Source organism: Haliotis asinina, chromosome 12, assembly GCF_037392515.1.
Source record: "Haliotis asinina isolate JCU_RB_2024 chromosome 12, JCU_Hal_asi_v2, whole genome shotgun sequence".
In the NCBI taxonomy this organism is placed as follows: Eukaryota; Metazoa; Mollusca; class Gastropoda; order Lepetellida; family Haliotidae; genus Haliotis; species Haliotis asinina.
Window position 1 is genome coordinate 1808893 of NC_090291.1, and position 25384 is coordinate 1834276.

A 25384-nucleotide genomic window follows, 5' to 3' on the forward strand; every position below is an offset into this window, starting at 1 on the left:
TCTGTTTCATGATGCAGGTTTCCTTCAGTTTCTGGGGTGAAGAGTTATCAACTTGTACACCTTTTATCTTATGTACTTATGATTTGTGCTGTGGATGGGCCAGTCAGGTGATTGGAAACGTGAAAGGTCACATGCAACGTGAAACACAACTTTGCAGATTCTGATACCTTTCGGTGCGATACAAGTCCCTGTGTTTCGGTGTGCACTTACCGAAACAAATCATCAAAAATGCCAATTCGACCTATAAAATTGAAAAAAAACGGGATAAAAATATAGCCCACGAAATCAGAGCTCAAACGATTCACTGGAAAAGCTGCGTGACACTTGAGTGCACACCCACCAGCTCTGACTGGGTTCGGTATCTCGGCTGCTTCGTTACAGGGGAGGTAAACCCACGTACCAAATATTGCACTTTTGATTTGCATTTATACCATTTTAATTTCGTTTCTTTGTTGTTGTTTTTCTTAATCAGCAATGCATTTTATGTTTCATAAATAAGTGATAACTGTGTTTCAATTATGTTTGATTTTTGGGGTTGCGCGTGACCTTCAAGTGTTAACAAATATTAACTGACCGGTAACTTAAAGCAGTCCTGGTATACTTCCATTGAAAATCCACACAAAACTCTTTATTGTTATCAGTATAAAACCCTATTAGATGTTGAAAAAGTACTTAAATTGAAGTATTTGTTTAAAGTTGTCATCTGCCCTTTCAAAATTCAGATGTGGACATTTCAACTTAGCAATACTGGCTGACAAATATTGACATATCGCTTCTAATGAAATATTTTGTTTATATTGTAAATCTAAAGGTATGAATGTTGTTGAGATGAGTGGCATATTTTGTACTTCAGAGTGAGTTAAGCGAGTTAATATTTAACGTCACATCGGCAATATCTCAGTCACATCGTGATGATGTCCAAGATAGTCACATTGTACATGCTACTTTATAAAAATCAACATCACATACACCACACCCTCTTCCTCCCCGTACCCGTATATTATAAACGGTCCCTTATTATGCGTACCGTATGATTTCGTAATGAATGGTTGGGAGTATGTCTTTTTTCGGTTTGATCATAATTAAGCTAAGCGCCGTCGAGCTCGGACAATCCTCGGATTAGCGACCCTGTGTGACAGCTTGACTCCTGAGAGTTTCAAGGACTTCGGTCCTGCCCCAACGAAGCACATGTGATACACGTGGTCTCCCCTTAGACAACCGATTTTGTTCAAAATTACCTCTGTTCACCCAGCAGAAAATGAGTACCCGACAGATCAAGTCATGTGACAACAACCTTCTAGCGCCTAACAGGCAGCTTTGTGTCTTCCTGGGTAATAATTATCAATGTGTTAGCGCTTTGAGGATGTTACTTGCGTGGAGGTAAGCACATTGTGAGACTTCTCATTATTATCAAATACTAGTATTATTATTCGTAAACCGACTCAACCACGAATGGTCGAAGGCCTATAACCCAAACCGTTTCGCGCAGCAAAATTTCAGCATTGTTTGATGGGCGAGTCTGTAATGAAGTAGATGTACACACCTCTACAGGTAGCAGTTTACAAGACCTTGTTATACGCTTCACTCATGTTCCTGCATTATAATAGTGAGGACCTCAAGCACGGATTCAAACATTAGTCACAGCAATAACCACCAGCTAGCTTTAACCGGAGATATAGGCGCATAGGTAGGGTACAACACCGGTTTTAGAAATTTTGCAGCAATATCACGTTTGATGACACCTATTTGACAATGGTATTGCCATGGTTCTAGCAATATTCCAGCAATATTAGTGTAGTGGTTTTAGTGTTTATATGCATGTGGACAATAAAAAGTTGAATGAGCTAAATGAGTTATCATGTGTTGAACCATGTTACTAGTGGTTATGTCTGTATGGTCAACAATGGCTGTTTATGAGGAAATGTTGCATTTATTGGGTGCTTATCACTTTGAAGAAAAGTTCATATCATTTTTCACTCTGATGGGATTTTATCCGCAGTGTTCAAACATTTTGTCCAGTGGGATTTTGTCCTACCTTCTGATAATCTGCTCCGAAACGCTGCTAAAGATGATTAACCAGAAGTTGTTGTCCACAAAATCATGTTTTTCATTCCCTCTCCAACTTCGAGAATGCAGATCAAACAGTACCTTACCCTGTGATATTAAACGGCAGTACATACCAACATGTTAATGTGCTTTCAGTTAAATGTCATATGCCCCTCTCGTCACTCTTCAGCCGAGTTAAATTAACTTAGTCATTGTTTGTAAAGGAATATTTTTCCACTGCGATGAAGCGTGCAGTACGAATTATATCAGTGGGCGTACATATACAATTATGCACTTGCTCTCAACACAGATTTAACAAACGATATGACAAACTTGTTTTGACTCCGCGTCCTAGGTCCCATGTCTTGGGGTCAACAAGTGCGAGCAGCTCTGACTATGTTCCGTCTCAATCGTTTTGACTGTAGTTAACTGTGTGTGTTCCGGCTGACTGTATTGTTGTATTCACATGACTGTAGTTAACTGTGTGTGTTCCGGCTGACTGTATTGTTGTATTCACATGACTGTAGTTAACTGTGTGTGTTCCGGCTGACTGTATTGTTGTATTCACATGACTGTAGTTAACTGTGTGTGTTCCGGCTGACTGTATTGTTGTATTCACATGACTGTAGTTAACTGTGTGCGTTCCGGCTGACTGTATTGTTGTATTCACATGACTGTAGTTAACTGTGTGTGTTCCGGCTGACTGTATTGTTGTATTCACATGACTGTAGTTAACTGTGCGTTCCGGCCGACTGTATTGTTGTATTCACATGACTGTAGTTAACTGTGTGTGTTCCGGCCGACTGTATTGTTGTATTCACATGACTGTAGTTAACTGTGTGTGTTCCGGCTGACTGTATTGTTGTATTCACATGACTGTAGTTAACTGTGTGTGTTCCGACCGACTGTATTGTTGTATTCACATGACTGTAGTTAACTGTGTGTGTTCCGACCGACTGTATTGTTGTATTCACATGACTGTAGTTAACTGTGTGCGTTCCGGCTGACTGTATTGTTGTATTCACATGACTGTAGTTAACTGTGTGTGTTCCGGCTGACTGTATTGTTGTATTCACATGACTGTAGTTAACTGTGTGTGTTCCGGCTGACTGTATTGTTGTATTCACATGACTGTAGTTAACTGTGTGTGTTCCGACCGACTGTATTGTTGTATTCACATGACTGTAGTTAACTGTGTGTGTTCCGGCTGACTGTATTGTTGTATTCACATGACTGTAGTTACAGTATTTACATCTCGCACGAGGGTGAGAGAGCTTGGTTTTATGCCGCTTTCACAAATATTCCAACAATATCACGACAGTCATCCCCGATTAAATTATCAGAAACCCCCAAAATTTGCATTGAATAACCTGTAATCAAACAGGCGTTTTGGAGCAGCTCCGCCATACCGAAGGTTTCTGAACTAATACGAAATTCTGGCAATAATTGATAGTGGCGTGACAGATATTTTCAGAACTTGTAACTCTGAGTCAACAGAACATTTGCGTCTTTTTTGTTGACGGATTCAAAATTTACGAAGTGACTGAAACTGTATATAACATGGACAAAGCCGCCGAGGCCGGGGTTAGTTTCACTGAATTGAATTCATCGGTTCGGCCTGTATTGGTTATATTCAGTATAAAACTAGGGCCCCTCATGAACTATGTCAAGTTTCTTTACCGCGTATTGATTTCCGACTTCGTTATCTAAATACGGCGAAACATGTTGTAGTTGAATGACGAAGTGGCTGAATGTAACCTTTATAAAGTGTACATACAATCACGATAACACCAACAACAGGCATGTAGGTTCGTTATCTGAATAGGCTGTATACCGATGAACCAGTGTCCTTCCATGAAGACGTCAGGTGCTTGTTGTTTACGAGGAAAGCGAAAGAGAAAGTGCACCCATATCCTTATATAGTTATCGTACCTGATATGACGGTATATGCACTGTGGACATATTCTTGTCTGATTGTCTCTAAGGCAATAATGAATACGTTTAAATTATAATTTCTGATTAGGGATTGATATTTATTTTAGTAGCTACGGGTGGGGTGATGATGATTTTTATGGAGTTGCTGCTTGTCATGTACAAAATACATGAGCCCACCCACCCTACTACTACCAATTCCAAGTATCCAATCAGGCAGCTACGTTCCGTTGAGAAGGACGACAGCGAGTCGATCTACATCTTGAAAAAAGACATTTCTAACCCTAAGTTAGTTTCACATCTTGACTCATCGACGGCAATACATAAACTCCCCTGCATAAAAAGCACAAAAGCTCCACGTCTTCCTTACAGCAACTGACACATGTGTAGCTACTGTGAGCTCTTTGCATCTAGGCGAACAGACACGTACATATGTGCTGCCCAACACCTGAAAAAAAAACCCAAACAAACACGAAGCTCTCGCAAAGCGCTTTCTAAAGCAGAGTATAAATTGTCAAAATGTCGCTGGTTTGAGGACACCTAACAGACTGGACCCCGTTCATTAAAATATGTTCGGTACCCAGAGAGGAAAAATAACACAGCCCAGCTAACATCACATTACTGGGCTTATGCTGGCATCGTTCTGGCCTGTACCGTTGGTACTGGCATAACGTACTCCAGTATAGAGCCAGTATTGTACAAGTGCTTGTTTTACTTTAGTGGCCCGTTACAGGAAAAACTGTACCGGGCCAGATATTGACGGTTACCGTAAACGCAACACCACAATGCTGTACTGGCCCTGTATTGGCCCAGTACACACAACGCACTTCCTGTCTGGGGAATTGTGGGAGATTATCTCAGGACCATGTCGTCTGCTCTAGAGAGGTGACCAAAGGGTAGAGGCTGACCCTTTCCATATTTCTGAGTGTAAACTGATGTAATGTGACTCTAAATAGTAACAATCATTGTTTTGAATTACTTGTAGAGACTACTTTTGCTACTCAAGTTAAGTGTTGAGCTAAATTACATAGCTAAATAATAACATGCAGCATAAATTTTGCTGAGACAAGAGCATTTTAAAGATTTTAAACATTCAGTCATTCATCATATATGCCATGTTTTTAGATCACGCAAAACCTCTTTGCTTATCTAATTCAAAAACATAAGTTCAGTTCATGAGGAATTAAACTCATATGGATAAACTTTTGTTTTGTTTTGTGTTTCTCCTTCAGATTATTTTTGTTTCGAATCAGCTTGTTTTAAACTGTAGAAATGGTATTAAACTTATAACCGGGCCAGTGCCGGTAAAATGTAAAGGGCCAATTAGGCAACCGTTATGGTTGTGAACTGGGCGAGAGTTCTCTGCCTGTACTGGGCCAGTTCAATACCGGTGTGCAAAATAGTACAGGCCCAGTTCCGGAATGCCTTAAATGGGCCGGATGCTCTGACTTCACTGGGCCAGTACTGGCCCAGTACTTTACGTGATGTTAGCTGAGAGGCCAGTACTGGGCCAGTACTGTACGTGATGTTAGCTGAGAGGCCAGTACTGTACGTGATGTTAGCTGAGAGGTCCCATGTTTAACACAACAAGGAATCAAACCATCAGTATCGGCGGATCATGTATACTGGACAAAAATAGTTTGGGATATATGTAAATCTTGAAATTATGAATAATGATGTATTTATTCACTGACATACTGATAAAATATCAATTATAAAAATACCAATATCCCTAACTTATTTTGTTCAGTATATATGAGCGTGTGCTTGCGTACAGGAGTCCGCAGATCACCCCAGCCCTCCCCTTTTTGTCTGAATGCTTCTTAAATTAATTACATGACCACTGAAACTTGAAAAAATTAATTGTGCACCCCACCCCCACAATCACCCCTTTCCACAAACAGAACAGAGTGACACACGCCCAATCTTAAAATCAATTACTGTATCCGCTCGAGCAAATCGATACGAGTTGATCACGCCTGTGGGCCACTTGCTCGCCACGAGTGGTAAACCACAGATACCCACGACTATAGGGCACTAGCTCACCAATAGCTGTCCGCCACATGTCTTCCGAAACGAATTAAAGAGTGTTATCTGGATACACGTGGATGATGATGATGATGATGATGATGATGATGATGATGATGATAACCACCCACTTTCTGCCACTCAATGGATCTATTTCGACCTTGTGAAAGTTAAACACCTTTTGTTTAGGTAATGCCGATTACCTGGTGTTGCTAAGCAACACAACGGGCTATAGGCACACCGCGGTTCTGTTTAATACCACTAATTAGAGCTAACAAATCTGCTAATTAGATGTAAAAAGTGTGTTGGGTGTCAAGTGAGAAAACAGGTGAATGTGTCGGATAACAAAATGAACTACAATCAACACTAACGAGTCATAACAAGTAATTAAATCTTTGTTATGGCACCTTTCCTTGCCATCGGAATACTTCATTCTCGCTCGGCAGCAACGGCAGCAGTTCATGCTGAACTTGCTTCATCGTCAAAATGTCACCATAATGGAGTTAACGCTTTTTCTGAAAGTCTGACCCTATTTATCGTGTTTTCCAACAACGCAAACACGATCTATCCGTTCCCATATACTGCTGCATTTCCTGCGTGCACAAAATCGTATGAAGCGTCTGTAAAAGCACATGTCGGAGATTACCGAAGTTTCCCGAATGAGAAATTACCTTGGATTCAAGATGGCGGAATAATGTTGTTTATATGTCGTGGACAAAATATTACCCTGTCTAACCGGTAACATGTTCGATATCTGACATCGGCACTTAAGTAAGTCTGTCTATTTTTCTATTAAGCGTAGGATTAGTTATCAATGGTCAATGGACAAGTATTTGAATCTACATGTGTTCCTTAGTCCATGTCACTGACACTGTTTTTACGGTCCTCTGCTTCAGTGCTTGTGTTTCTACACTGTCAATTTCATTTTAATTAGTTTCATCATTTCAAGCCATGGTAAACTTTATTGTATTGTTACGCTGTTTGAGATAGTATTTGTGCCTCATAATTTCGTTTCGCCGTATTGCTATCTTCATTTTGCCACAGCTGCTTGGATCGGTTGACCAGTATGACATTCTTGTAGATCTGTACAGTCCATTTGCGTCATGTCTCCCCAGTGAACTGCACTATAATAAACTCATAATCATAAATGACTCAAACTAAGGCCAAAATAAATAGGTAAAACACACCAACTCTGCAGGATTTTGTTATGATTTTTGTCAACAAAATATGAAAGTTGTTTAACAAACCATCATTATTTTCTTTTCATACTCCAAGATTTGTGACAAAGGTGTAGCAACAGCTCAGGTAACAGCCAGGTAAGCGACAGGCACGAGCAATGTTGATTTTATTGGAAGGGGATGATTTCAGTGGACAGGTATTCACACTGTGCTTCCGAATCGGATATGGGGTCACTGCTGTCAGAGTGCACTCATATGATAACAGGACTGATAGTCGCCTCTTGTAAACCCCTTTAAATCCAGAGCTCATGCTCTGCATCATTTTCAACTTTCTCAAATGATTTTTTCCTTATGTCTTTTGAAATATTAGGCATGGATTCGTAGATTACATTTTGAATGTCTGTCATTTTAAACATTTTGTTATCCCGGGCAATGTCATAAGACGTAAGACGTCATGACCTTGTGATTCCAGATAATGGTCAATTTTATACACAGGTGCTCTTTTACTGATTTTAGTGATTTCATGAAGTTTTGGTTTTCTTGTGTTTCATGGGAATGGTACAGTATGGTTTTCTAACCATGTTTTCATGTCTGACTTCCTTGAATTTGAAATTGGGGCTTTCGTATGAGGATCCTGGACACTATGATATGGAGCATGATTTAGATATGCCCCTCCCCTCCTTGGCACTGATGTTTGAAGATGAAGTTTGTCGTTGTTTTAATAATGTTTTCAATTGCTGCTGTGGAACCCCAACAGCACAAGTTGTACGTTTAAGAAATTTATTAAGTGCTTAAAATAGTCTGCCCCAGACTTGAAGAAGTTATAGACCTTGTAACGTAAAGCTTTAACATCAGCAGTAAACTTCAGTGTGTGAGATGAATCAATCGCTCAGTCAATGGAATAAACTGTCACGTGACAAATTTGCCCGTGCATCTCGCTTGCCTGGCTGTTACCTGAGCTGTTGCTACACCCTTGTCTCATATTTTGTTGTATCAAATAAAATTAATGATGGTTTGTCAAACAACTTTTATATTTTGTTGACAAAACTTATAACAAAATTTTGTAGAGTTGGTGTGTTTTTCGTATTTACTTTGGCGTTAGTTTGAGTCATTTATGATTACTTGCTTTTGAGTTAGACACAAATGGACTTTACTGTGGGTTGTATTGAACAGAATAATGATAGCCACGCTTTATGTGCCAAACTGTTTTGTGGAACATGTATTAATTAGTTTCTGCAGAGTTTAGTTCCGTCTTTATTTGATAGTTCATAGAGTAGAATCCTCTAGTGTTTTCCAGACAAAACTCACTCTCTCAAGACTAAAATTTGGTCAAAGACTGTAATCGTGATATTAAAAAAATGCTAGTACTTTATTTGATAACTTTTGACGGTTTATGATAAGGTGTACATGTCAATATTGATAACATCTTCCCCTTCAATATTTGTCATTATGAACTCTTTAACTATCCAGGATCAAACACTGTCGAATACATCACCACAACTTTACCTGAGGACGTTCACTGTCGTAGATCACATGTTACTGAGTCAAGTAACCAGTTTGCAAGGACCCCTGGGACATGAACCCACAACCTTCGGATTGTTAGCCCGACAGCTAACCGACTGAGCTATATCACACTGTTGCACAATGTGTAAATTTAGCAAGTTATTCCTGTGGTGTCATGCAAACAAACGTAAAGAGTCAAATAGGTTACCTACAATTTCGAAGGTTACGGGTAGACATGCTGTCTTGTAGTTTTAATCAACAGATGGTTGCCTAATGGCCCCATGCCGTTTGGCACCCTAGTCCTATTCTGTTATCTACAAGATAGCATGTGGTGTGGAATGAGCCGATATGGCTTGAACTAAAAGCAGTTGACGATATAGGGCGTCAGATGTTGATTTCACGGTGCTTGTATGAATGACTGTATAAAAATCATTGACAGAAAAGTGTTGTAGGGAACACAGTGATGATAATGTGGATCCTGCTAAGGAATGAAAGAGACATGAGCATGTCTAGTGACTTTGAATCATTACTGAATCTATGTAGCGTGTGATTCTTATGAAAGAGGCTTGAGTGCAGGTTCAAGGTCGATTTCCATTAGCCCAAAATTTCCACATTAAACGTTTCTTTGGGTATTTATCTTTTGACATTTTTGGTCTCCCGTTTTTGTGTGATAAAAACATTAAAAATGCAAAAGAAATAACATCAAATGGTACTCATGCATTACACAGGACATTTACCTACTATACTGGATTAGGCCCCTAACCCTAAACCTAAACCCTAAACCTAAACTCTAACCCTCACCCTAACCCTAACCCTAACCCTAACCCCTTGAGATAATTTTAATAAATAGAATACATTGATCAAACCAGCACGAAATTGGCTGACTTGCCCAGTGTAATGCAATCTTACCACTTCAAAAATTAAATATTAATAAACTCCATTTATGACCCGTTTTTAAAGTTAGTGGTGCTGTATTCTAAAGGTAGGCCACTATTCATGTGATTCCAGTGGTGTACCAAGACTTGCCACAAGAATCCATGCCCCAGTTAGGATCAGCTGGTTGCAATGTGTAACCTTGGTAGGTGGTATTTGCTTGACTGGGAATCACCCTAGCTTTCTGGGATGTTAGTCATTATATATATATCAAGTTATCAACCCTTTGTTTGTTCTAGCTATTTAGTGTATCTGTACTAACATATATATCAAGTTATCAACCCTTTGTTTGTTCTAGCTATTTAGTGTATCTGTACTAACATATACATCAAGTTATCAACCCTTAGTTTGTTTGTTCTAGCTATTCATTGTATCTGTACTAAAATGAGTTTTCAGTTAAAGCTCTTAAACTTTCACCTTTGGATTATTTTCAGGTGAAATTAGACTTGGTGCCAACAAAAATCCTGACTGTTTACTTGAAGCAGGATGGTGGGGTAGCCAAGTGGTTAAACCATTTGCCCATCATGCCAAAGACCCAGGTTCGACTCCCCACATGGGTACAATATGTGAAACCCATTTCTGGTGCCACCTGCTCTGATATTGCTGGAATGTTGCTAAAACTGGCATAAAACCTTTCTCTCTCACTCTTTATATACAAGTTTTATGCCTTGACCACTTTCCCTCTCTGACTCACTGTAATGCCTTTTATTGCTTCGTCTCACATTTCAGGAGGAGCAATGGAGCCAGAATATTACCAGGAGAGCAGCCGTCGGAATGGCTTGTCCCTCCCGCCGCACCCACTACAAGGCGTGGCCTGGCTGGTGGTTGTGTACTTCCTCATCATCTACTTCACCACCCTCGTCCCCGTCCTTCCCACGGAATGGCAGCCAGCTGGATATATCGTATCCTTCGGCCTGCACCAAATCCTAATGTTTTTACATCTTTAATGCTAAATGAGACTGGTGTTAGAAGCAGAGCGGTAGCCTAGTGGTTAAAGTGTTTGCTTGTCATGCCGAAGGCCCAGGTTTGATTCGCTACATGGGTACACTGTGTGAAGCCCATTCCTGGTGTCCCCCGCTGTGATACGAAATTAAACTTTGTTTGTTGTTTACGCCCCAGATTTTATATGCGTAATACCAGACTATACCAGGGTTATATTTTGTGTACATTATTTACATGAATTCGTAGCAAGAGGGAAGTATTTGGGTTCATGTGCACTTCTAATTACAAGGTCATTCACCCAGAAACAATATACAGTGACGTGCCATAAGTATTGCAACAAACATGGCTGACGTCACCGGTGTTGAGCCAAACGGGCTCAACAAAAATATGTCATAGAATAAAAACAGATGCAGTGACTTGCCGAAACTTGTTAATATTTGGTAATAAAACCCTTCTGGATTATGACACTTCAAATTCTCTTTGGGATCGGCCGGTATAAACTCCGAATGTACACTTGTGGAAGAGTGACCCAGATTTGCTGTACAGCAGCTATTAAGTCATCACGGGAGTTGATGTTTTCACAGCGTTTCTGAAGTTTAATTTTTACACATCTCCACACATTTTCTATTATATTAATGTCCGGGGATTGTGCAGGCCAGTCCATTCCTGGGATGTTATTATTAGTTTTCCAGGAAGTGGTCTTCCGAGATCGGTGTACAGGCGCATTCTCATCTTGAAATATCCAGGGGCCATCTCCGAATTCTTTAGCCATAACAGGCCACATATCGGTATCCAGTACATCAATATACTTGCCAGAGTTGATATTTCCTTCGACTGGAGTCAGTACGCCAACACCATTGTAACTAATACATCCCCAAAACATTACACTCGCCGTGACAGAACATTTCAAGACGTTTAGACATTCCGGTCGCCACATTTCGTCGGCCTTTCTCCAGACAGAAATAATTTTACTTTTTCCCCAAACAACTTGTGTTTCATCAGTGAACAACACTTTCTTCCACCTATCAAGTCTCCACATCAATTTACCCCTACACCATCTGACACGCTTGTGACGGTTGACCTGTGAAATGGTGATACCCTTTCTTATCTTTCTTAATGCTAACATGATGTAAATGTCGCTGAATTGTCCTGCTAGAAACTTGATTGTAATGTTGAGAATTAAATTGTTCAGTTATATCTGTCAGGGAACGTCTCCTATTCTGACGAACAACGCGATAGAGTCTCCTGTCACCCCTCAAACCAATCATACGCAGCCGACCATTTCGAGGCCTGTTTTCTAAGCTTTCAACGTTGCCAAACTTTTTCAAAATTCGTCCAATAGTAGACCTGTGAACAGCTAGCAATTCTGCAATCTTACTATTTTTCAAACCTTTCTGATGTAATTCAATTATCAATTCTTTTTGCCCTCCAGTCAATTCCTTCGCACTGCGAGCCATGTCGTCTGCTTGGCACGTGAAGGACGTAAACACAAACTGACGTCATAAATGGTGTCATACAAAGAAGCAGCCTCTCAAATATGATCACTTCAAATTTTACAAGAAAACATTCAGTGGTTTTCCAAACTGAGGCTTTTGTTTGCGGTAAATATTTCCGTGGTTTTTGCAGCTAATGTGTTTGTTGCACGTCACTGGATACCTTCATTTTCTAAGGAGTTATATCCCCTTGGAAATGTACATCTGATATCTACTAGTAGGTGGAGACACTTGTCTAGAAGTATCCCCAAAAGTTAGTATGCAGCATGGGAATCTCAGTTTATGCTAATTCCAAGGAGTTTATTTAATCTGCAAGAAGAAACTTAATTTGATTGTAGTGGTCATAGCCAGATATTTGGTGTGTTGCACCAAACCATTGCACATGGGAGGAAGATGGATGGATGCACATGACGTAATATCCTGAATAGGTTGACTGCTGTATTTGACACCCAACAAACAACATGATCAATTTCTAAGTGTTTTAGTATTTACGTGTATGTAAACAGTGTATGAAATAGCCACTGGCCAGCTAGCCCGTGGCTAGTAGAAATCCAGTCAGGCCAGTAAAATTGACAGGCTGGCGAATTTTCATGGAGTAGTTGGGTATATATAACACTCTCTCCAACTTATGACACATTTTTAAACCATGCAAGATTATGGCTTGCTAAAAATGTTTATCATATTATCAGGTTAATGATGAAACCCATGTCTACATTTAAATTACAGACAAGTGAATTATGTTGTGGGCAAGTAAATTTCAGGCATAACAAGCCCAAACTGGCTAGCAAAATTTGGAAACCATTTGGCACTCTTTATGTCAACTCTGGGAACTTATCCACAAAGCACTCGTAGCACTACGTCATTCACAAGCCAGTTATGTCGTACAGCATTAAGATAGGTCAAAATGTTACAAACACTTTGTGGATGGGCACAGTATTGCGCATTACCCTCTCACCTTGTTCCTTGACGACCTCAGATCAATGGTCTGGCATGTCTTGTGCATGTCTTCACACACTTCGTTGCCACCCTCATCAACCCAGCAGACGAAGCTGTCCTCAGAGCAAATTTCAAAGACAAGATGCCAAAATTTGACCGAAAGAAGCGGAGACATGTTATTGAGAACCAACACTGTTATTTGTGCCGTGTGAATGTGTAAGTGATGTGGTTGTCATGTCCAGAGTGGAAGTATCTGTGAAACTTGTTTAAAGAGACCATATATGACTACATATTGCAATGAAATAGAAAATATGTATTTCAGGATGTGATTTGCTCTTAGATATCAATGTTTGATTGGATACTTCATGGTATATTCATACTTGTGTTAAACGTTTTACTTTGGTTTGGTGAACCACATGATTAAGTTACTTTAAAGTTTACGGAACTTGATAAGTAATATCCTTTACTACTGAACACCCACTGTTGATCAGATGGTCAGGTTTGGTGGCATGGTGGATAGTGTGTCTCTAAGATCATTGGTCATAACTTCAGCTCAAAGCTCACATTCAACGTAAAACACAACTTTGCAGATTCTGATACCTTTCAGTATGCACATATCGAAACAAATCATCAAAAATTCCATTTCAACCTATAAAGTTAAAAAAAACTATGTGTTTGTGTTTCAGCCAGATCATGCCTATTCTGTGTAGCTCCCATGTATTTGTGTTTCAGTGGGTCCAAGTCCAAACACTGCAGTGCCTGCAACAAGTGTGTGTCAGACTTTGATCACCACTGTAAGTGGCTCAACAACTGTGTTGGAGGCAGGAACTACAGGTCAGTTTCATGGACAGTGAGAGAATGTTGTGTTATGCCACAGTCAGCAATATTCCTGCAATGTCGTGGTGGTGGTACATCAGCCAGCCAGCTGACTGGTGACTGAGAGAGAGCATGCTCCCTGACAGAGGCTGTAAAGCAGCTGGTACCCAGAACCCATGTCATGACACCTGTGAAGATCCATCCGGGTTAGGAGCCCATGCTTCAGTAGCCCATGCTTGTCGTAAGAGGAGAATAATGGGATCACATGGCCAGACTCGCAGACTTGACACACAACATAGTGTCCCAGTTAAGTTGATCAAATCTCATGCTGATGATCACTGTATTGTTTGATCCAGACTCAGTTGTATATAGACAGCTGGAATAATGCTAAATGTGGCGTTAAACAACCAACCATCAACCCTACCAGCAAACAAATCACTCAGTCTCACAACCTGGAGCCTGTGTCTCAAAGTGAGCATAGTTGTGAAGTGTGTGTCTTGAAGTAGTATCTGTATGTGAAGTGTGTGTCTTGAAGTAGTATCTGTATGTGAAGTGTGTGTCTTGAAGTAGTATCTGTATGTGAAGTGTGTGTCTTGAAGTAGTATCTATATGTGAAGTGTGTGTCTTGAAGTAGTATCTATATGTGAAGTGTGTGTCTTGAAGTAGTATCTATATGTGAAGTGTGTGTCTTGAAATAGTATCTATATGTGAAGTATGTGTCTTGAAGTAGTATCTATATGTGAAGTGTGTCTTGAAATAGTATCTATATGTGAAGTGTGTGTCTTGAAGTAGTATCTATATGTGAAGTGTGTGTCTTGAAGTAGTATCTATATGTGAAGTGTGTCTTGAAATAGTATCTATATGTGAAGTGTGTGTCATGAAGTAGTATCTGTATGTGAAGTGTGTGTCTTGAAGTAGTATCTATATGTGAAGTGTGTGTCTTGAAGTAGTATCTATATGTGAAGTATGTGTCTTGAAGTAGTATCTATATGTGAAGTGTGTGTCTTGAAGTAGTATCTATATGTGAAGTGTGTGTCTTGAAGTAGTATCTATATGTGAAGTGTGTCTTGAAATAGTATCTATATGTGAAGTGTGTGTCATGAAGTAGTATCTGTATGTGAAGTGTGTCTCTTGAAGTAGTATCTGTATGTGAAGTGTGTGTCATGAAATATCTGCATGTGAAGTAGGTGTCTTGAAGTAATATCTGTATGTGAAGTAGGTGTCATGAAGTAGTATCAGTTTGTGAACAAGGCATCATAAAGAACTTGTGGAGTGTGAAACAGCTGTCTTGAAGTAGTATCCTACTAAACTGAAGTAGTTGCCATGTAGTTTTACTGTGTGAAGTAGTCATCAAGAAGTATTGTTTCATGTACAGATGGTTCCTAGCGACGTTGGTCAGTGGGGGAGTGGGATGTCTGCTGATTCTGTGTGTGTGTCTGGTACAGTTCATCGGATTCTTCACAGACGAAAAAGATGGACGTCTCCTGCAGCCGTATAGAGGTACACAGTGACGTTCTATTACTGAACATTTTGAAGATGTTGATATTTGTTTTGGGTAAATGACCTGTGAAGATCAGGGCTAGAATGGATCTTCAGTAACTCACTGTATTGCCTGGTCCAGTCTTGATTATTTACACACCAGTGTAAAATAGCTAGAATATTGCTGGCTTCTGCATAAAACTGAAGTCACTGACTCACTAACGTCTTGCTAAATGCATGTTTACCTCATTGAATCAATAGTAAAACTTTGTGTTTTCTTTAGCTACACTTTAATCATATGTCTAAATAGCACCATTTCCTTCTTTTTTGCCTTGAATGTAATGAAAGAGGTTCCATATTGAAGATTGAAATGTCATTATTCTCAGTGCTTCAGCTTAATGGACATTCTGGAGTCCACTGTTAATTCCATTCTAATTTCCTTTTGAAGATCCAAATTCAAATTCGAACTGCACAGATCGATGCTCATGTTGTTGATCACTGGATTGTCTGGTCCAGACTAGATTATTTACAGACCACCGCCATATAGGTGGAATATTGCTGAGTGCGGCGTAAAACTAAACTCACTCACTCACTCTTGGGAAAAACAAATGATAATTCTCTTTATTTTATTTCCAGGCAACCATTCAACAGCAGGTATGTCATTGTTCACTTTGAAACATTACCAGAGAGGTATTGTGTTGTTATTGGAAACAGTAATACTCACGTGACATTTTGCAGTGCATGAACGTTTTTTTAAGAGTCATTTTAGTAGCAGTAAAAATGTTGGAAAACCAAGTTCTATGGCTAGTCAACTTTATCACAGTGAGTGCGACATTTCAATGTAGTACATCACTTGCTTGATAACATTGCTAGTACATGTACTTCACCGAAACATCGCACTCATTGAAATGCAGAAGTTGAATGTCCATAGCGCTTGGTTTTCCTTCAGTGAGTGAAAAGTTTGTATCATAATGATAGGAATGAAAGGATTTAATAAATATGTTGTGATTTGTGTAATGCCTTCTTTGTAAATATGAAAGTTTCAAGACAAAGTTGGATACAGATCTTTTTTTTGCTAGAATAATCAATGTTAATTGTTCAGCTGAAGTTCAAAGTTGGGTTGGTTGAACAACATCCTCAATATCTCTAGGGTATACATTCCGATGAGTCTCCACTATACCCTGGATGCATCTACAAGTCAGCCTCATAATTTTATTGCTTCCCTTTGCTGACTCCACATTCTCACAGTAGCCAGTCAGCTATTCCGCCCTTACAACCGAACTGCTCAGTGTCAACAAAGATAGCAGTCACAGCTGGGAAGGTTTGGTCGCAGTGTGAATCAGATATGGGGGACATCATGCACTACAGACAAATTGATAGGTTCGAAAAATATATCCATGAACTCCTACCTCTTTCAGAGAACCTATGCATGATTTGTGTTGCCAAGTTTAATCAGTTAGGTAATTAAAACAGCGAAAGTGAGTTGTGATTGGTTCACTCAACCTCCCAACACAGACACCTGATTGAATAAAAAGCCAACCAAGGAAGGTAATACATTTATCGGGCAGAGTCGTAGATGCATCCAGGATGCAATGGAGATTCATCAGAGTGTATATCCTGGAGATGTCATGGATGGTTAAATAAGTGAGCCTTGCTCACATTTCGTGGCTCGTTTCTGTTCTGTTTGGTAAAATCTTAAAAACAATGGAAATCAGAGTAGATTCTATTACTTGTAACATCTGAATGTTTCATTACAGAGTTCCAGATCCTGCACCAAACAGTGGGCAAAGAAGGTTGGCTTGCTCTTGTTGGGATCACTGGGGTCCTGGCTCTTATTGCTGTTGCACTGCTTGCTCATCTGTTCAGCTTCCATGTCTACCTCAGTGAGTGTCCAGTCACCATACCAACTGCAGAAGTCAATGCTCATGATGTTGATCACTGGATTGTTTGGTCAAGACTGTTATTTACAGACTGTTGTCATATAGCTGGAATATGAGTCAATGTGCCCCTATGATGCAGTGTGCAAGGGTCTGAGTGTATATAACTACATGCATGTTTTCACTATGTGTTGCAGTGTGCAAGGGTCTGCGTGTATATAACTACATGCATGTTTTCACTTTGCGTTGCAGTGTGCAAGGGTCTGAGTGTATATGACTACATGCATGTTTTCACTATGTGTTGCAGTGTGCAAGGGTCTGAGTGTATATAACTACATGCATGTTTTCACTGTGTGTTGCAGTGTGCAAGGGTCTGAGTATATATGACTACATGCATGTTTTCACTATGTGTTGCAGTGTGCAAGGGTCTGAGTGTGTATGACTACATGCATGTTTTCACTATGTGTTGCAGTGTGCAAGGGTCTGAGTGTGTATAACTACATGCATGTTTTCACTATGTGTTGCAGTGTGCAAGGGTCTGAGTGTGTATAACTACATGCATGTTTTCACTGTGTGTTGCAGTGTGCAAGGGTCTGAGTATATATAACTACATGCATGTTTTCACTATGTGTTGCAGTGTGCAAGGGTCTGAGTGTGTATGACTACATGCATGTTTTCACTGTGTGTTGCAGTGTGCAAGGGTCTGAGTGTATATGACTACATGCATGTTTTCACTGTGTGTTGCAGTGTGCAAGGGTCTGAGTGTGTATGACTACATGCATGTTTTCACTGTGTGTTGCAGTGTGCAAGGGTCTGAGTGTATATAACTACATGCATGTTTTCACTATGTGTTGCAGTGTGCAAGGGTCTGAGTGTATATAACTACATGCATGTTTTCACTGTGTGTTGCAGTGTGCAAGGGTCTGAGTGTGTATGACTACATGCATGTTTTCAATGTATGTTACAGTGTGTAAGGGCCTGAGTACATACGACTACATCGTGATGCAGCGAGAGGACCTGAAGGATGTGGAGGAGTACCAGGAGTACACCAGCAACAAGCGTCTCCAGCAGCAGCAGCAGGCCAGCAAGACACCCAAGAAGGTAGCATCTGCCAGGTTGATATAGACCATCAGACAAGTTAATATAGACTTTTTGATGGGTTGATATAAACCATCTCATGGGTTGATATGGACCATCTGATGGGTTCATGTAGACCATCTGATGGGTAGAAATAGACCATGTGACAGGTTGATATAGTTTACAACATCGGTTGATATAAATTACAACACGGGTTGATATAGATTACAACATGGGTTGATACAGATTGAATCATGGATTGATACAGATTACAACATGGGTTGATATAGATTACAACATGGGTTGATACAGATTACACCATGGGTTGATACAGATTGAATCATGGATTGATACAGATTACAACATGGGTTGATACAGATTAAATCATGGATTGATGCAGATTGAATCATGGATTGATACAGATTACAACATGGGTTGATATAGACTACAACATGGGTTGATATAGATTACAACATGGGTTGATACACATTACACCATGGGTTGATATAGATTACAACATGGGTTGACACAGATTACACCATGGGTTGATACAGATTGAATCATGGATTGATACAGATTACAACATGGGTTGATACAGATTGAATCATGGATTGATATAGATTACACCATGGGTTGATATAGATTGAATCATGGATTGATACAGATTACACCATGGGTTGATACAGATTGAATCATGGATTGATACAGATTACACCATGGGTTGATACACATTGAATCATGGATTGATACAGATTACAACATGGGTTGATACAGATTGAATCATGGATTGATGTAGATTACAACATGGGTTGATACAGATTGAATCATGGATTGATACAGATTACAACATGGGTTGATATAGATTACAACATGGGTTGATACAGATTACACCATGGGTTGATGCAGATTGAATCATGGATTGATACAGATTACAACATGGGTTGATACAGATTGAATCATGGATTGATGCAGATTGAATCATGGATTGATACAGATTACAACATGGGTTGATATAGATTACAACATGGGTTGATACAGATTACACCATGGGTTGATACAGATTACAACATGGGTTGATATAGATTGAATCATGGATTAATGCAGATTGAATCATGGATTGATACAGATTACAACATGGGTTGATACAGATTACACCATGGGTTGATATAGATTACAACATGGATTGATACAAATTGAATCATGTATTGATGCAGATTGAATCATGGGTTGATACAGATTACAACATGGGTTGATACAACTTACAACATGGGTTGATAGAGGTTACATCATGGGTTGATATAGATTACAACATGGGTTGATACAGATTACAACATGGGTTGATACAGATTACACCATGGGTTGATACAGATTACAACATGGGTTGATGTAGATTGAATCATGGATTGATACAGATTACAACATGGGTTGATACAGATTGAATCATGGATTGATACAGATTACAACATGGGTTGATACAGATTACACCATGGGTTGATACAGATTACAACATGGGTTGATACAGATTGAATCATGGATTGATGCAGATTACAACATGGGTTGATGCACATTGAATCATGGATTGATACAAATTGAATCATGGATTGATGCAGATTGAATCATGGGTTGATAGAGGTTACATCATGGGTTGATATAAATTACAACATGGGTTTATATAGATTACAACATGGGTTGATATAGATTACAACATGGGTTGATACAGATTACAACATGGGTTGATATAGATTACAACATGGGTTGATATAGATTGAATCATGGATTGATACAGATTGAATCATGGATTGATGCAGATTGAATCATGGATTGATACAGATTACAACATGGGGTGATACAGATTACACCATTGATTGATACAGATTACAACATGGGTTGATATAGATTACAACATGGGTTGATATAGATTGAATCATGGATTGATACAGATTACAACATGGGTTGATACAGATTACACCATGGATTGATACAGATTACACCATGGGTTGATATAGATTACAACATGGATTGATACAAATTGAATCATGTATTGATGCAGATTGAATCATGGGTTGATACAGATTACAACATGGGTTGATACAACTTACAACATGGGTTGATACAGATTACACCATGGGTTGATATAGATTACAATATGGGTTGATACAGATTACAACATGGGTTGATACAGATTACACCATGGGTTGATACAGATTACAACATGGGTTGATATAGATTGAATCATGGATTGATACAGATTACAACATGGGTTGATACGGATTGAATCATGGATTGATACAGATTACAACATGGGTTGATACAGATTACAACATGGGTTGATATAGATTGAATCATGGATTGATACAGATTACAACATGGGTTGATACAGATTACAGCATAGATTGATACAAATTGCATCATGGGTAGATATAGATCTAGATTACAGAATTATCCAGGTACTGTATGTGGTTGGTCAGATACTTATCAACTTAAAAAGGAAGCATTTATTCCAACATATACATCCTAAATTATGGTTGCATGCAAGAGAAGAGGATTGTCTGGGCATCCTATTTGTGCATGTGCCAAGGGAGGTAATAAGATGTACATGAGATTGGATAGGTTGCCATTGACTGTTCTTTGTGTGCAGAGTAATCGAGTGACTCCGACAAAGCCGAAGCCTGTGACAACAATAGACACTGTTGATGGCCACCTCCACAAGCAACACAGGTATGTATTCAGGGCTTAGTTTGAGGCACAAATTGATACTCTGATCAATATTCGGGCTATATGGTGGCAGTCAGTAAATAAACGAGTCTGGACCAGACAGTCCATTGACCGACAGCATAATCATCGATCTAAGCAATGGGATAACAGAATACCAGTTCTAACCTGGATCTTCATGGGTCACTGAGTGTGTATATTGATGTGACCTCAGTAACATTCTAGGTTATCTCATGCAGCTTGCCTCGTGTGGGGAGGATTTTGGTGGTAGATAGTAATCATACGTTCTTACTACAGATTTATGTGTCCATGAACTCTAGGTCTGTAGCTTTGGCTTGTATTTCCTACAGGAAACTGTCATATGACAAGGCTATGAGGAACCACCACGACGAGGAGGGGGAGACTCCACCCCCTACAGCCAGTCCAATACACAAGCATGATGACCATCACAGTAAAGTATGTACTCTTTGTAGGGTACATGAAGTCTCTACCAGTTTTCCTTGCTTTAGTAAAATCTCACGATTGTGGTTTGTTTGTTTGTTGTTAAATGCAGCTCTCAGCAATATTCCAGCTGTATGATAGAGTCTGTGTGTAATTAAAGTCTGAACAAGAAAATGAAGTGATCAACATCATGAGCATCAATCTACATGGTTGGGTCATGTGACATGTCAGAAGGTCTGATCACCCAGTCCCGTTAGATATCTCTTATACAAGCAGCTGCTGTTGAAGAGCAGTTGTAACCCGTCGTTGTGGGTAGAGGATTATGGATCATGTGACATGTCAGAAGGTCTGATCACCCAGTCCCGTTAGATATCTCTTATACAAGCAGCTGCTGTTGAAGAGCAGTTGTAACCCAAGTCGTTATGGGTAGAGGATTGTGGATCATGTGACATGTCAGAAGGTCTGATCACCCAGTCCCGTTAGATATCTCTTATACAAGCAGCTGCTGTTGAAGAGCAGTTGTAACCTGTCGTTGTGGGTAGAGGATTGTGGATCATGTGACATGTCAGAAGGTCTGATCACCCAGTCCCGTTAGATATCTCTTATACAAGCAGCTGCTGTTGAAGAGCAGTTGTAACCCAAGTCGTTATGGGTAGAGGATTGTGGATCATGGACATTGTGTGGCTTTGTACCCCACTGAAATGGATAGTTGCTCATTTTATTGACCACTAGTTGGTGTGGCTGAAGGCAGTCAAAAGATAAAAATGATATGGTGCAGAACATCATCAACTGACTATGGACTTCTTAGTTTTGTGTAAAGCTGGAATTCCTCCTGATCTTAGAGTTCTTAGAGTTATTCTTTTGGGTAAATTGGAATGCTTCCATTTACCTATGATTATTTCTTTGGAATATTTTGTTGTCTTCATAATAATACCAAGGCAATGAGGTATCTATGTGATTGATGCCTTTGAGTGGTTTTAATTCCCTACATTGAAGCTCATTTTTTATGTACCCCACCGTCATATTGCTGAATATTGCTAACAGTGGTGTTAACTCATTCACGCTGGTTTGAGAGCCACAACTGAAGTGAAAAATATATTCCTGAATATCCATTTCTAAATATCACATGATATTGTTCATAGAGATAAATATGGTTGAATATCTTTTCAAACATTTTGAGAGTCAGGAAACATATCTGGAAATCTCACAGCTATATATAAAACAATTTCTTTGCGGAAATTGCCTGTTCACTCAAGATTTTATTAATATATTTTTAGGAATGATGAAGTGTGCTATTTCTCCATCATTGTTTTTGATGGCAGGCAATGCCTTACTTGTCTACAGTGGCATGATGTCTGATTTTCTTCTTTCAGAAAAACATCCGACCAGATGACAATATGACACCCATTAAAAAGATGAAAAAGAAGAAAAAGAAAGTTGTAAAGCAGGGTATAAGCACTGTTGGTATGTTCCCATTCTTACATGTTGGCCAGGTATAAGCACTGTTGGTATGCTCCCATTGTTACTTGTTGGAGAGGTATAAGCACTGTTGGTATGTTCCCATTCTTACATGTTGGCCAGGTATAAGCACTGTTGGTATGCTCCCATTGTTACTTGTTGGCCAGGTATAAGCACTGTTGGTATGTTCCCATTCTTACATGTTGGCCAGGTATAAGCACTGTTGGTATGCTCCCATTGTTACTTGTTGGAGAGGTATAAGCACTGTTGGTTTGTTCCCATTGTTACTTGTTGGCCAGGTATAAGCACTGTTGGTATGTTCCCATTGTTACATGTTGGCCAGGTATAAGCACTGTTGGTATGCTCCCATTGTTACTTGTTGGAGAGGTATAAGCACTGTTGGTTTGTTCCCATTGTTACTTGTTGGCCAGGTATAAGCACTGTTGGTATGTTCCCATTGTTACATGTTGGCCAGGTATAAGCACTGTTGGTATGCTCCCATTGTTACTTGTTGGAGAGGTATAAGCACTGTTGGTTTGTTCCCATTGTTATTTGTTGGCCAGGTATAAGCACTGTTGGTATGCTCCCATTGTTACTTGTTGGAGAGGTATAAGCACTGTTGGTATGTTCCCATTGTTACTTGTTGGCCAGGCATAAGCACTGTTGTTATATTCTCATTGTTACTTGTTGAACGGGTATAAGCGGTGTTGGTATGTTCCCATTGTATCTTGTTGGCCAGGTGTAAGCACAGTTGGCATGTTCCCATTGTTACTTATTGACCAGGTATAATCACTGTTGGTATGTTCCCATTGTTTCTTGTTTACCGGGAATAAGCACTGTTCGTATGTTCCCATTGTTTCTTGTTAACCGGGAATAAGTATTGTTGGTATGTTCCCATTGTAATTTGTTGACCAGGTATAAGCACTGTTGGCATGTTCCCGTTGTTACTTATTGACCAGGTATAATCACTGTTGGTATGTTCCCATTGTATCTTGTTGGCCAGGTATAAGCACTGTTCATATGTTCCCATTGTTTCTTGTTCACCGGGAATAAGTACTGTTGGTATGTTTCCATTGTTACTTGTTGTCTGGGTATAAGCACTGTTGGTATGTTCCCGTTGTTACTTATTGACCAGGTATAAGCAAAGTTGGCATGTTCCCATTGTTTCTTGTTTACCGAGAAAAGCGCTGTTGGTATGTTCCCATTGTTACTTGTTGGCCAGGTATAATCACTGTTGGTATGTTCCCATTGTTACTTGTTGGCCAGGTATGAGCACTGTTGGCATGTTCCCATTGTTACTTGTTGGGGAGGTATAATCACTGTTGGCATGTTCCCATTGTTACTTGTTGACCAGGTATAATCACTTTTGGTATGTTCCCGTTGTTACTTGTTGACCAGGTATAAGCACTGTTGGCATGTTCCCATTGTATCTTGTTGGCCAGGTATAAGCACTGTTCATATGTTCCCATTGTTTCTTGTTCACCGGGAATAAGTACTGTTGGTATGTTTCCATTGTTACTTGTTGTCTGGGTATAAGCACTGTTGGTATGTTCCCATTGTTACTTATTGAGCAGGTATAAGCAAAGTTGGCATGTTCCCATTGTTTCTTGTTTACCGAGAAAAGCGCTGTTGGTATGTTCCCATTGTTACTTGTTGGCCAGGTATAAGCACTGTTGGTATGTTCCAATTGTTACTTGTTGGGTAGGTATAGCACTGTTGGTGCGTTACCATTGTTACACGTTGACTAAGTTACTTGTTACTTGTCATCATTTATATTTTGTCAAAAAATTCCAATTGGAATATTTCCCTGGTTTCCATTGCTTGTTAAATGTGGTGATGAAATATGTCTTTGATAGTGAAGATCATTCTCATATCATACAGTGGTTTGTGTGTTCACAATGCTTAAAGCCAGTTTCATATAAATTGAAATAGATATTGAAATAAATTAAGATGATCATGCTTAGCAAACAAATCTTTTGTTCCAGACAACCCTGACTTATATAGCTCGAGTCGGACACGGCACTCCGATTACCACTCTGATTCAGGAGAGTCCTTAAAAGAAGTCCACCACAGGCACCCAGATGCTGAGTCCTATGACAGCGCCGTGCTAATGAACTATGACCAGCACTCCTCGCAGGCTAGTCTGTTGTCAGGAAGCTCACACCGGCGCCATGAACCCAGGAAACGCAGGACAAAAGTCATCGGTGCCGTCAACTCAGAAGAAGACAATGATGACCTCAATGCAACTCACATGTTTTCTATCAACGAAAATGCCAAGTTTAGGAAGGATGGTAGCTTAGATTATTCCAATGGTGGTGCGTCCCTCCCTCTCACCCCCGTGATGTTGAGAAAGAGGCAGGATGTGCCGCCACTTGATCTGACCATGCTGCGGTCAAGCGCTGAAAGTACAGCATCTACCACATTCAGGCCATATAGTGGAACTGTCCGTTCTACAGACACATATGGTTTAACAGACAGACCTCTTCCCAGACTAAAGGCGGTTCCAGAAGGAGGGTTGGATACCGAAGTTTGA

The 25384-nt window shown here is 39.8% G+C and overlaps 1 protein-coding gene across 3 annotated transcripts; it reads left to right on the forward strand.

The window, feature by feature from the left end:
• Positions 1-26: 26 nt before the first annotated feature.
• LOC137258039 (palmitoyltransferase ZDHHC11-like) lies at positions 27-25384 on the forward strand. 3 transcript variants are annotated; one of them, XM_067795581.1, is made up of 12 exons: positions 27-386; positions 10350-10522; positions 13032-13207; positions 13724-13825; positions 15183-15307; positions 15923-15940; positions 17044-17169; positions 18131-18264; positions 20879-20958; positions 21303-21408; positions 22767-22857; positions 24837-25384. In XM_067795581.1, exons 2-12 carry the CDS (start codon positions 10358-10360, stop codon positions 25382-25384), a joined length of 1671 nt encoding a protein of 556 aa, XP_067651682.1. In that variant the 5' UTR covers positions 27-386; positions 10350-10357. The 3 variants fall into 3 exon arrangements, with proteins under 3 accessions (XP_067651682.1, XP_067651681.1, XP_067651683.1); XM_067795580.1 differs by lacking the exon at positions 27-386 and adding an exon at positions 6664-6777; XM_067795582.1 differs by lacking the exon at positions 27-386 and adding an exon at positions 7282-7322.